At 43.0% G+C, this 14,001-nt stretch overlaps 1 protein-coding gene across 5 annotated transcripts in view; it reads right to left on the reverse strand.

The window, feature by feature from the left end:
- tnr (tenascin R (restrictin, janusin)) overlaps positions 1-14,001 on the reverse strand; it is a 327,598-nt gene that overhangs the window by 156,669 nt on the left and 156,928 nt on the right. For all 5 annotated transcript variants that reach the window (XM_028472320.1, XM_028472321.1, XM_028472322.1 and 2 more), the window contains exons 4-8: positions 3,940-4,060; positions 2,774-2,996; positions 2,532-2,632; positions 1,197-1,359; positions 297-773 (exon numbers count right to left, since the gene is read on the reverse strand). In XM_028472320.1, the coding sequence (XP_028328121.1) occupies positions 297-773; positions 1,197-1,359; positions 2,532-2,632; positions 2,774-2,996; positions 3,940-4,023 (1,048 nt within the window). In that variant the 5' untranslated portion in view covers positions 4,024-4,060. The remainder of the gene's footprint in view (positions 1-296; positions 774-1,196; positions 1,360-2,531; positions 2,633-2,773; positions 2,997-3,939; positions 4,061-14,001) is intronic.

A 14,001-nucleotide genomic window follows, 5' to 3' on the forward strand; every position in this document is an offset into this window, starting at 1 on the left:
CCAATCAAATCACTTGGTCAGAACTAACTGTTATATAATGAACTCTGAAAACTGATTGGGCTTCAGCCTCTTTGTTTGATTACAAATGAGAAACATTTAAAGGTTGCAGTGTGTGATTCTAAGATCTGTTTTAGCTAAAATTCTGTACTTTCTTGAAAATCTAAGTCAAAACCAAAAGATGAACCACTTACTGGAGGTGCTGAGTTTCTACTTCAGGGAACTGACCCATGAAGGTCAAATTAAAGTACTTGCTCACTTTAGGAAATGCAAACTGAAAAGGGGAGGATAAAACTCACCAGAATTGCAGTCATCTCCAGCAAAGCCATCCTGACAGATGCAGAAACCCTCCTTGCAGACTCCTTTCTTGCTGCAGTTGTTGGCACAGTACACCAGCGAGCAGTCTTCTCCCACGTACCCTGGCCGGCACTGACATGTCCCATTGATGCACAACCCCTGGTCTGAGCAGTCATTCAGACATCTGCCCACCATGCAGTCTTCACCTGTGAATAACTCCTCGCACACACACTCCCCGTCGATGCACAAGCCACGGCCTGAGCAGTCAGAGGGGCACCGCGGCTCTGAACAGTTGTCACCTCCAAAATCATGATCGCACACGCACTCGCCTTCGACACACACTCCCTGACCAGAGCAGTCGTTTGGACAGCGAGGTTCGGAGCAGTTTTTGCCGGTCCAACCTTCCTCACAGATGCAGCCACATCGATCAAAACTGAAGCTGCCATGGCTGCTGCAGCCTGGGACAAAGTCAAAACGACCTGCGGAAGAGGACCAAAAAATGAAATGTAAAATGATACATGATACAATGTGTACATCAGCTGAACACTTCCTACTCTGTGGCAGCTTAATATAAACATATTCCAATCACCAAAACAGAATATTGGCAGAAAATAATTGAGTATGGTGATATTGTCAATAGAGCAGATCATTTAACTATGATTAATGCTGTAACTTGTACCCATCTTGGACTCCTCAGAAAGATGAAGATGGCATCGTCTGCATAGTAATATTTTGCCTCTGTGAAAGTGCAACAACGAAACAAAATCCAGTTCTCCTCTGGCATCAACATTCAGCTTTCATCTCTCATGTGTCTTTAGTCAGATTGTAGTACATCTGATTCAACAAAAAGTTATTATAAAAACCCTGTTGCAATCTTATTTTGTTTTGTTGCCAGCCCTCACCCATTACTGGACTCTCCCCACAGCATCCAGATCCACACTGGGCTCTGAGAACGGACACCTCCCTCTCCAACATCTCCACCCTGATGGCAAGCTGCTGAATTGTGGTTGTAGCTGTACAGCCACATGCTGCTTTTGGGATGTTGATGCGGTGAGTAAATGTAACCTGTAAAAGGGGTAGACTGTGGTTACAGCAATAAATACAAAAAACACAAAAAGAAAGTGTCTCTTATGACTGTGAGGGTTCTTTTCAGAATAACTGTAAGAATTTTTTATTTTATATAATATTGAAATTGCCAGACATGTCAGACATGTTAGGTTAGTTCTTAAAAGGTGATGATACAAAATCAAATGTAATATTGACAATGATGAGGAGGGGTATGCCAAGAAAATATTCCAGATAGATCCCTCTGTGCTTCTGCAGATGCACATCACATTTAGTCTGTTTCTGTGTGCATGCTTGAGTTTATAGAATGTGTATGGATCTATTAATCCATTGTTTACCTCTTTTAGAATAGTCACAGACTTCGAGAGGTATAGTAATTAAAATCACCAAAATATTAAACAGGCAATAGTTCATATAGCACATATTAAACTGCCTAATAGTGTTTATATTACTTGATGACTGACCCTCCAGGCCCTACAGTGTCTGATTATTCTAGTGGTAAATTGCAAATTATGTTTTAATGTTGGCTTTAGTGGCTTTCTGACATACAGTTTAACTTTAACTAAAAAGTTGGCCTCTGTGACTTTGTCATACTACTAATGACTAAGACGCCTTAGAATTTCATTATTCTACAGTGACTTAATTCTGAGCAAAAATTACCATTGTTATGTACAACACTGTGGGTCAGCAAAAAAAAAAAAAAAATACCACCTGCCACATTGACTGCATACAACTTACTAAACGTCAATATGATTTTATCAACATCTCATTAAAGAAAATCATGTGGACCTAATTATGAGCTGATGCTGAGCAAATACAGTGGGTTATGAGATTGATTATTGTGAATTATGTTTCAATTACTGTAATTGACTCACACATGAAATGAAAGCCATCGTAGCAGCCATTTTGTTTAGCAAGAGCATCCAGCACGCTGCAGAGATATTAGTTTTTGGTTATGAAGAGAAGGTGTTTTGCTAAATAAAAACGACCCAATCAATTGTATATTTCTATTACAAGGTATATTTAAGTATACATCAAGTACTTTTTGAGTATGGTGAGGTTGGGTGAGGTTTTCTCTTATTTGGAAATCAGGACATGGTCACCCTAGTACTAAGCGAATGGAAACTGATATTGCAGAGGGCTCTTAAGTGTTTGATGCTAAACAGAGCTACCTGGCTGTCAGAATCCAATGTCTGTTCCATGTACTCCGATGGTCCAGATGGATCTATTGGACCCTCTACAGCAGATCTAGATCCCAATTCAGCCCGCGGACCTACAGAGAAAGAAAAATAACAAGGAAAAAAAGACATTGCAAAGATGCAAGTTGTATGTGAACAAAATTTAATGCTCGGTGGGTTAAAAAAAAATCACAGCTAGTTTTAACAATAGCTTGAAATCAATTAGACAACGTCACCATCACCAGCAGCTGGTGGAGCTGAGGTGTCCAGATCAACAGAGCACAGAGAATCTAAGGGGACATTGATGTTGTAGACATGGTTAAAGACCAATGGTTGCTCCCGCAGAGTCTGGTTGGATGAGGAAGCTGTGAAAGGCAGATCCTCCCCTGGGATCTGCCTCCTCACTCTGGTTGTACGAACCAGCTTGTTGTCTCCTGATGGAGCAGCATGAGCCACATCCTGCAGTGAGACACAACATGAAATAAAAACATTATGTGGTCGGGTCCCAGTGGTTTTTGTCCTTGTGTTATGTGTTTACAAAATGATGAAGTAAGGAATAGGAAAAGAAACCACAGGGGGGGATGTAGAAAGTATGATGCAAATTTGGAGCACATAAATAATTTTCTCAGTGACCAAAAAGATGTATCATGAGCTTTGGGTTTCTTTTTCTCTGCTTCTGCTCAAGAATTGGAATGGTTTCTTCATAAATTAACCCAGCAATACTTCAAAAGGAAAAAATGAGGGGAAATAAGTTCATTCACATTTATTTATTTTTTGTTATTTTTTAATTTGAAAGCAACTAAGAGTCCACTGTATAGCTTTTTAATCAGCTCATATAGGGTAAAAGTAACTTGGATCCGTCTCAGGTGCCAAGCCCCTACTGACTAAACAGCAGTATTACAATTACATGCTTGGGGTAATGAAATGTAGCTTTTAAATAAAGAAGGAATGGGTCTAGATATACTATAATATGTCATAGAAATATAATTTGCCTTACTTGTATTCGTAGTGTTACAGCTTCAGCACATCACATTCAAATACATGAGCAAGCAGTTATCAAGCTTCTGCTGAGATTGTAATCAACCCGTTTGTTTGAATCACAACCACTGGTGCTATGGGAACATTGATATCACACTGACACCCTGCACTTCCTACACTACAAATATAGTTCAGGCTTTTCCCTGATGGGATGACAACAACAGTGAAATGGGGGCAACAGCATTCTAAATCTTAATTTATATTTTATAGCTAAGTAATTCAATATATATACTAAATACATTAGATGAATTGCTAGAAAACTACAGCAGAAACAATTTATTTATTAAAAGGCTGTGAAATATAAAGCACACATATGATGTTAAAATAAACAAGAAATGCTAGAATATGGTCTAGGTAATTTTACCTGGAAAACAAGAACCACAGACAAAGCCAGAATCCAACTCGTTGTGATTGCCTGAGCACACTGAGACTGTTGGTTCAGTGGCATAGTGGGAAAAATCTTGACTTTCCCTGTCCAATCACACCTGTAGAGGGAAATTGAATTCAGCACAGATTAAGTATGAATAAAATGTAGGAGAAGGGGGAAAAAAAAGAAAGTTTCCGCAATGAAGTTAGTGTGTATGCTGAAGATTATGTTCTGTGGCACGGAAACACTAATATTTATACATGAATGTGTGTCTACTATAGGGAGTCCAACTCACATTATCCGCACAAATAGATGCCTTTTGATCTGATGTAAAGTAATTGGCTTTTAAAAAAATGAAACTCTTCCAAGGATTATGGACTCTGCTAAGAACCTTTCAATGGATTTTACCAAGCAGTACCAAATATTTGATCTCCTCACTAGGGAGGAAAAAAGAAAAATTGCTCAGGGAGAAGAGTTGATGGATGGATTTCAGCAGAGACGTGGTTTGAATGATTCTGCTGTAATCCTCTCTCTGTTGAGTATGAAAGTGAATTTTTTAAAAAGTGGCAGAGACGGGAAACTGATGTGGATGCTTTGTGCAGCCTGTCACAAATCAGCACCAATGTGACAGAAAGGAGCCGGAGAGGTCCTTATAGATGGATTTCAATGAGTACAAACATGAGACACGTGACTGACGTGTGCGCGCATGGTGCAGAAACTATGTTGTTTACATACGTGTAGCTTGAAAAATTGAAAAGTGGCAATGAATGAACCGCTGTTAAGGCCTGAAAGTAGTTTGAAGCACGTAGAAAGCTTGTCACCTGAGGACACGGTCGCTTATTTAAGGAAACTCACTTTAAGTACAGGTGAACGATTGCGGGACCCATTCAGCATTCCTGAAAACGAGTGGTCATTCAATGTGCGCTCCTCGCCTGATGTTCATAAACCAGACATTTATACATACCTGAAAAACCCAGTGTATATATGAAAGAAAGCCTAAAAGCATACATATAACAGTACTCCTGTTATCGAAGGTTTCTGTGTATTTCCGCGTATTCTGATCAGTTTCAATGGATGAGTTTCTATCTCTACATTTAATCTCCACCTCACTGTCCCACGTCTGCACATCAGTCCATTTACAGCTTTTAATGGCCACTTTTTACTGGCTCTCCACTGAGATAGCGCTCCGTCCGCTCCTGTGCACCTTAGCCTCAGCAGCGATTATGTTGACATGTTCGCTTCTGAACAAACATAACGTGGATATTTGGCAAATCGATGCTGTTTATCTCTATCATAAACCAGCTGATTTTTACTTTATCCAGAATGTTTCAGCACTCTCTCTTTGTGTGTGTGTGTGTGTGTGTGTGTGTGTGTGTGTGTGGAGCCCACCAGCCAGTATGTTGTAAAATTTATGTTGTGGATTGTTGGTACTCTTATTTGTACAATCAACAGCGCAGCACAATGGCAATGTTGTTTTTATACGAAAAGAAAAGTGTTTCAATCGCATGCTGATGTTAGTACAATGCAAAGAGTCTGCGTGCGCATGCACCTAATTTAGTATGCATACGTCACATGAAATGAGTCTATTCAGTCACAACAATCAAAGAACTTATACTACTACCAGGGGATGTTTTTATCATACTTTGGGCCTGGTCAAATAGCTTTTGTTCCTAACAGCTATTTTAAACATGATGAGGTGTGCTGGGACAAGCACACCCCCTTATATTATATTATATTATAATAATTAGGGTTGTCATTTTAACGCGTTAATTGCGATTCATTATTTACAGGAAAAATGAACGAGCTAAAAAAAATTATGCTGTTATTCGCATTTTTTTTTTAGCGCTCCAAACAGCACGGAACCTTTCTTATTGTAAGAGGTCCCAGTACACCCATAATACTGATACAAAGTCTGCAGTACAAGACAGGAGAGTGCCGAGCTGCTCAGATTCGTTTGAGTTAATTTTGGCTTTTAAAAACACCGGATGGAAAACACAAGCCGAGTTGTGTGCAAATTGTGGATGAAAATGTAACCCCAGTGTTGAAATGTGCTTCAAAATGTAAATATTGACACTACTGTGATTAAAAACCCTAATTTTATGACAGGAATAAATTTTGGTAAAAGTATATAAATAAATGTTAATTAATATGCTGACAAATATTGTTAAAAAATATTTTAAAAACGTATTGATCATTTAGAAAGTATTTTTGTTGACACACTGGGCAGCCAATCGTATCATAGTATAAGATCAGTATTAGCCAATAAGATCAAATGTCCCCTCCCAGTCAGGCCTGCGCGCACTGTTCAGACACGTGGGAGAAGCAGACTGAAAGAGGCCTTGTGCTGGTGATGGGAAAGCAAGTAGCAGCCTTTATGTTGTAAAATAAATGGAGATTGGTAAGCTAAAACCAACTCTAGCTAAGCAAAGCATTGTAATACCAGCCTGTCATTGCCCAATCCCGTTAGATCTCGGAAGTTAAGCAGGTCTGAGCCAGGTTAGTAGTTGGATGGGAGACCACTGAGAATTCCAGGTGCCACAGTGGGGTGGCAGTCACCTCAGTGGTATCTGTCATTGTGTCCTTTGGCAAGGCACTTCACCCACATTGCCTAGTATGAATGTAGTGAGTGTTGGTGGTGGTCGGAGGGGCCGATGGCTCACTTTACCAGCCTTGCCTCCGTCAATCTGCCCCAGGGCTGCTGTGGTTACAATGGTAGTTTACCACCACTAAGTGTGGAGTGAAAGAATAATCCCTTAATTCTGTAAAGCGACTTTGATTGTAAAAGCTTTACTAGTAGCCACTATAGTTATTATAGGACATACTGTAGTTAAGCTGGATCATTCTGACCTGTTTCCAGGTCAGGTTTTTTTGGATTGGATTCAATACAATCACACACACCACAAACTGAGACAAATATTCAAACGAACACTCAGAGAGCTATAGAAAAACTCAAGGACTGGAGTATATTTTTTAGGGTATTTTATTTTATTATTTTCTCAAGCATGCTCTATTTTTGTTAAACATTGTGCACAGTTAAACTTGAAAGTTGCAAATAAATGCAAATTGATTTTTCTAAATCTGTGTACGTATCCTATGTTGTTGCGCACCCGAGGCTCCTACGAATTTAGAATCTGTCTGATCTGGCCCATCATCCCTTCTGTCCAGGTATTCAAATTGAAGGTAACTCCATTGCCTTAACTAAATACAAAAAGGATACGAGACAGCCCCATAAGTGCTACAAAAGAGTTTGCCTTATCACTGGAGCTTTACAGCCTTCACTACCATCTGAATAGAGCTGCTAGCTCGGACAGTGCTAACTGCTACATACTGTAAGCCGTGTCTGACAAATGAACAAACTCACTCAAACTCATGTATTATTATCTGAAGGAGAGAGAAAGCAACAAGTTCGGTGTCAGAAAAGTGTTCTTACTGTTTATGATGTGCTAACTTTTAGCCCTACATATGACGATTTATTTGTTAACTTATTACAAACCCAGTGCAATAATTGAATACTAATTCTGTGGTAGCACTTTATCACTGTTTTAAATGTATGTTTTATCCTGTTTTTACTGTGTTTTTATTGTGTGTTTTTATGCTTTTATTTTTAAAGCCCTGTGTGGAAAATTTTGTTCACTATGGTGTTTAATATATGTATGAATGACAATAAAACCATATCTATTTCATTTGTATTTTCTATTATTTGGAGATTGACAAAAGTACACATCAATATGACAGGCAGCCCTCGGGACGAGTCTCAAATACAGAGGAATGTAAATGTCTATGCCTGCTTCTGTTCTAGTCTGCTAAAAACAAACAATAAATGACTTTATAAAGCCACTTTGTTATATATAAATGTTTTGATCTGCCACAATGATGTAATTAAAATACCTCAAGTTTAAGCAATTTCCTCCTGGGATTAATAAAGAAATTCTGATTTTGAAGTTGAGGGCATTTTTCAGCAATTTTTAGGTGCGATTTAAAAAAAGAGAATAATTAATAATTATTTACAGAGCATGATTAATTAATCACACAATTGTTTTAATCCATTGACAACACTAGAAATAATGTCATCATTGCATATTAGCAGAAGTAGCCAATTCAGGCCGCTCAATTAACAATGATTTAGCTCATGCTCATTTAAAGCATTTGTCTCTTGATGGTCGCCATCAAGACTTGTTCTGTTAGTGAGATATTTGGATAATTAGCTAGAACTGTAGTCTGCTGTACCTCGTTTCCCTCCCCAGGTCCTGGACCAGGCCTCCTCAAGCAATAGGACTGTTTAGGATTTATTTCAGCAGTTTTCTGGTCCTGCGCATGTTTTCATTCAGTCTGTGGATGTTTTAGCTCGTAAAAAGCTGCTCATGCTGTAGCTTTGTTTTATGGTGTTACGGTCCAAATAATATCCAGATAAACTGGTGACTGACTATTGAATGTGAGGCCGATGTGAGTAACAGTAAATGTTAGAACTTCTACGATTTGACACTTTTGCAAAAACAATTACAGCTTTTTTGAGGGCAGTAAAAAATATTTATTTTACACATTATAATACCACTAACAGCAGCCGTCAACACACACAGAAGTTGATCACAAGAAATGAGGAGCACCAGTAGATTCATTACACCACCTCTGGGTCCTTTAATCACATATCATGAGCATGTTTTACGTAATATTCATTTTTTGGTTTTGATTTATTTATATAGTAATGTTTCAATTCACTAGTAATGTGACTTATATATGGGCTGAGATTTGTGCCACTAGAAACTGAATTTGAATAGTTTGTATTGAATTTGAAAGTAAATTTGAATTTACTGTTTTAAAACTGAATTAGTAACTTGAAATTGTTTTGAAACTAAATGAGTAACTTGAAATTCTATTTTTCCTGTTGAAAAAAAATCCTCTTAATACATTCCAAAAATTAAATATTCAAAATTCAGATTCACTGTATGCAATTCAATTTCACTACACGGAGACACACTTCCGGTCCATGAGGTTGAGCAATCAATCACTGATTCATGGAACTCTTGTTTATGTCTACAAATGTTAAAAATTACAGCAGTTAAGATAGATATCATACAATAAAGACATTTATAAAAAAATCTCTTCCTCACCCTCCGCGGGCGGTCTCTTTTTTCCTCCAAGCTCGGGTCCTCTACCAGAGGCCTGGGAGCTTGAGGGTTCTGCGCAGTATCTTTGCTGTTCCTAGAACTGCACTTTTCTGGACCGAGATGTCTGATGTATTTCCTGGGATCTGCTGGAGCCACTCCTCCAGTTTGGGGGTCACTGCCCCGAGTGCCCCAATGACCACGGGCACCACTGATGCCTTCACCCTCCAGGTTTTCTCCAACTCTTCTCCGAGCCCCTGGTATTTCTCTAGTTTCTCGTGTTCCATTTTCCTGATGTTGAAGTCGCTTGGTATTGCTATGTCGACCATAACGGCTTTCCTCTGCTCTTTGTCCACCACCACAATGTCTGGTTTGTTCGCCATTACCATTCTGTCTGTCTGTATCTGGAAGTCCCACAGGATCTTGGCTCGGTCATTCTCTACCACCTTTGGAGGTGTTTCCCACTTTGACCTTGGGGTTTCCAGCCCATACTCTGCACAGATGTTCCTGTACACTTTGCCAGCCACTTGGTTATGGCGCTCCATGTAAGCTTTCCCTGCCAGCATCTTACACCCTGCAGTTATGTGCTGGATTGTCTCATTGGCCTCTTTGCACAGTCTACACCTGGGGTCTTGTCTGGTGTGGTAGATCTGAGCCTCTATTGTTCTGGTGCTCAAGGCCTGCTCCTGTGCAGCCATGATGAGTGCCTCTGTGCTGTTCTTTAGTCCGGCTCTGTCTAGCCATTGGTAGGATTTCTTGATATCCGCCACTTCAGTTATGTTTCGGTGGTACATCCCGTGTAGGGGCTTGTCCTCCCATGATGGAACCTCCAGCACCTCATCTTCTGTTCCCCATTGTCTGAGACATTCACTGAGCACGTCATCTGTTGGAGCCTTGTCCTTGATGTGCTTATGGATCTTGGATGTTTCATCCTGGATAGTGGCTCTCACACTCACTAGTCCTCGTCCTCCTTCCTTCCGGCTAGCGTACAGTCTCAGAGTGCTGGATTTGGGGTGGAACCCTCCGTGCATGGTTAGGAGCTTTTGCGTCTTAACATCTGTGGTCTGTATCTCATCCTTTGGCCAGCTTATTATTCCTACAGGGTATCTGATTACTGGCATATATATATATATATATATATATATATATATATATACTGTATATATATATATATATATATATATATATATATATATATATATATATATATATATATATACTGTATATATATAATCCTGAAAAAAACTTTGCATGGAAGTCATGTTTATTTATTTTATTTTTTTTTTTTTTTTCTCTTGTCTGCACATGCTGTCAAAGATCAACACTACAAGAAGTGCAATCATTATGAGACAGCAATGCTTGATTTGTTATCGCAATAAAATAAATTGATTTATTTTATTGCTTAATTGTGACCATCACCAGCCCTCCCTAAGGAAGGGTAAGAAATCTTTTATTATAGGGAGGATATAAAAAGGGAGAGCAGTGTTACAACTAAGTGGAGAGCGAGGGGGAGGGGAAAGGGAGCAGGGAGGAGAGACTCAAGGTAGGAAATAGAAAGGGTGGGGAAGAATAGATTGTTTTACAGTGAGGGTGAGATGTGAAGTTGTAGAATATATTGTGCTTATTATGTTGTGTAATCAAGCCAGTATAGTGACAAGTGTGAAGCTTATATATGGTGGTGGCTGTGGACAGGGGGAATGAGTGAGTGGTAGTACCTAAAGCAGGTATTTGGGATTAACTTGTCTAAAGTTAAGCCCAGTATGAGTTTTATCCCACATCCCAAGGCGTGCCAGTGCATCGTATACCAGTATATGTGCAAAAAACCGCAACCGCAAACCCAGGAACTGCCCCGGGCCCGCAGATGCAGCCAGGCCAGCAGAAAGAGCGGAGGCCAGGAAGCCCCAGGCCACCCCCCCCCATGGCTGAGCAACCCCCCAGACGCCCCCAAGATCCCAGGCTGAGAGGCAGCCACCGCCTCCCACACACACATCCGAGGAAGCCCCATGCAGCCGAGCACCCAGCGCATCCCGCCACCAACCCCAACCCCCAACCCCAAGGCCCCCCGCCAGCATCCCGCCCCCCCACCCACCCACACCCAAGCACCCCACCCCCGAGGGGAGGGCCCAGAGAGCCCCCCGCCCGAGACCCCAGCAGCGGAGCCAAGGCCCACGCCCAGCAGACGGCCAGAATGGGCGGCCAGCGGGCAATCGCCGGCGGGCCCAGAGCCAGCAGGGACCAGATCCCAGGCCAGAAGGACCCGGAACAGAAGCAGCACCAAGAGCAGCACCCCCAGGAACAGCGACCATGCCCATAGTCGCCAAGGGCACCAAGGGGATGCTGCAAGTTGCCCCGCCGGCCCCCAGGCACACCGACCAGGCACCCCAGAATGTGCCAAATCGCCTTTCCTTGATGCCGCCCGCGCGATGAGCCCTAGAAAGCCCCCCCCACCAAAGGGCCCAGCCACACCGCAGAGCCCGGCTCACAGGGCGCCGCCCAAGCCGGGGCCACGGAAGACCCCCGCCAGGACCGGCCTGGCCAGCCGGCCAGGCTCGCTGGACCCCAAGGGCACCACCGCAGGACAGGGAACCCCAAAGGGCAAGTCCCCGGGCCAAACCCCTGTGGGGGGCGCCCCCCCACCCCAGCCCACGAACAGGTCACAACCCAGCAAGACCGCACAGCCCAGACAGTGCAAGAACAGCAGCCCAGTCCCCGCCCCCCACCGGACAGCGCAAGCCACGGGGCAATGCCCCCCCCCCGGCGCAAGGGCAATCGGCGGCCGCCACCGCAGGAGCGAGGCACTCCAACGGCACACAACCGATGCGGAGCAGCAGCCCCCCGCCAAAGGCGCAGAACCCACCCACCTGCCAGCCCGCAGATAGCAGGACAGACCTACCAAGCGGCCGATACCGACCTCAACCACCAGAACAGCTAGAGCCGCCCCCCAGCAAAGAGCACCATCCCGGAGTGCCAAGCAACCCTGCCCCAACCCCTGCGCAGAGGCCAGCACCCCCCAGCACGCCCACCCCCCACACCGGCGCAGCAGGCCACCCCAGACCCACACGCCGTGAGGCGCGCCCCCAAGGCAACCAGGAGACGAGACAAGCACCAAGCCCCACCCGTAGGGAAGGGGCACCCCCACGCCCCACCAGGCCGGCACCGCCCGGAGAGACCCCGCAAAGAGAGCCCCCAGCAACACCCCACCACACCCCCCAGAGACCCACCGTCACGCCCGACCGCACCCTCCCGATCCCCACATGGTGGCCCAGCCATCAACAGAGGGGCCCGGCCCCCACCCGACAGGCCCAAATGTGTGAAGTTACCCACCACCCTGTTATGGTGCCTCTTCATTCCCCAATGGAGAGGCACTTCCCTATCCCCTGAGTGAATGTATGTGTTTAGTGAATGTATGAATTAAAAAGGGTGGATGGAGGGGAGTGGTGCTCCCCATCCAGCCTATGTGTATATGTGTATGTGGTGCAATAGCTCAGGAGGGTGGTCTGTTGAGGTGTAATTAAAATTGGAGGGATTAGTAGGGCAGCCAGAGGTGGGAGTGCCGCCCCCGTGCCACTACTTAGTAGCACAGGCAGCGGCCCCCTCCACCCCCAGCCCCACCATTGAGCCCCCCAAGGGTTGGGTATGTGAGTGTGGTGCAACAAGTGGGTGAGCCAGACCAGCTGGACGTGAGTGACGTGAAGTGTCTATGTCAGGAGGCCTGTCTGGTATGACGCAGAGCTGGACTCTCTGGCCTCAGACCCTGGAGAAAACTCTGTCCATCCTGGAGAACACACAGCCCCCACCGCAGTGTACTATGGTTCAGTCTCTGAGCTGCTCCATAAACATTCAGAAGTCTTTTTATCTCCCTGGACATAAAACTACAACTGATCAATGTGTGACAAGAGGACATGACATCACTATTCACTGCACAATATTATGTTACTGCTGTATGTCACCTTAGAGAGAGAGATATATATATATAGTTTATTGTCTTTCATACATGTACACCATGGACGCATACAGAACAAAATTCTCCACACAAGGCTTGACTGTTAGGCTTTAAAAATAAAAGCATAAAAAACACACTATAAAACAGTATAAAAACACAGATTTAAAACAGTGATAAAGTGCTGCCAAAAGATTAGTGCTAGATTATTGCAATGGATTTGTAATTAGTTATAGATTGTTAGATTTAATTGCAGTTTAAACCTAACAATTTAAACTGCAATTAAATTGCAGTTTAAATTCCCTCAGTCTTATAGCCTGAGGGATGAAGCTGTTGCAGAACCTTGTTGTTCTGCACTTCAGGCTACGGTACCTCCTGCCAGAGGCCAGCAGAGAGAAATGTCCATGGTGTGGGTGTGTACTGTACTGTCACAGCTAGTTTATTATAATATCCTGCATTTTTGCATATATGTAACTGCTCAGGTATAATATTTACAAATTCCTATACAATTTCAGTTTAAAAAATGTTCACTATGATGATGCAGCTCTTTTGATCCGTTAGCATCAAATTACAACGGTACAGTACTACAGAAACACTGCCTATGAGCGACCTATGTTTTTAGGAGGTCTTTGTCGCTCCTGCAGCTCTGCTCAAACAGGACGGAGACATGGTCGTCTTTCCTTCATGTTTTGTCACTGTTAGGTTACGTTTTTGAAGAGAATCCTTTAATGCAGGAACCCGTCGACAGTCTAATGTCGGCAACATAACTCACAATGGTTCTCTGTAGTCAGGGAACGGCAGCAAACGGAGTTGAAAGGATTAAAAAGCTGTAACTTACTATGTATAACCGTGCTCTCATAACAAGCAAATGACCCTTGACATCATCAGCCCCACGGTTTCGGTCAATTAGCAAACATAACTTCCATGCTAATTAAGTTTTTTCAGGGCTATATAGATATGACAGATAATAAATGCCTTTATTGTATGATATCTATGGTCACACCCTCAACAGCTGTA

The sequence above is a fragment of the Gouania willdenowi genome, chromosome 17 (assembly GCF_900634775.1).
Source record: "Gouania willdenowi chromosome 17, fGouWil2.1, whole genome shotgun sequence".
Taxonomy (NCBI): Eukaryota; Metazoa; Chordata; class Actinopteri; order Blenniiformes; family Gobiesocidae; genus Gouania; species Gouania willdenowi.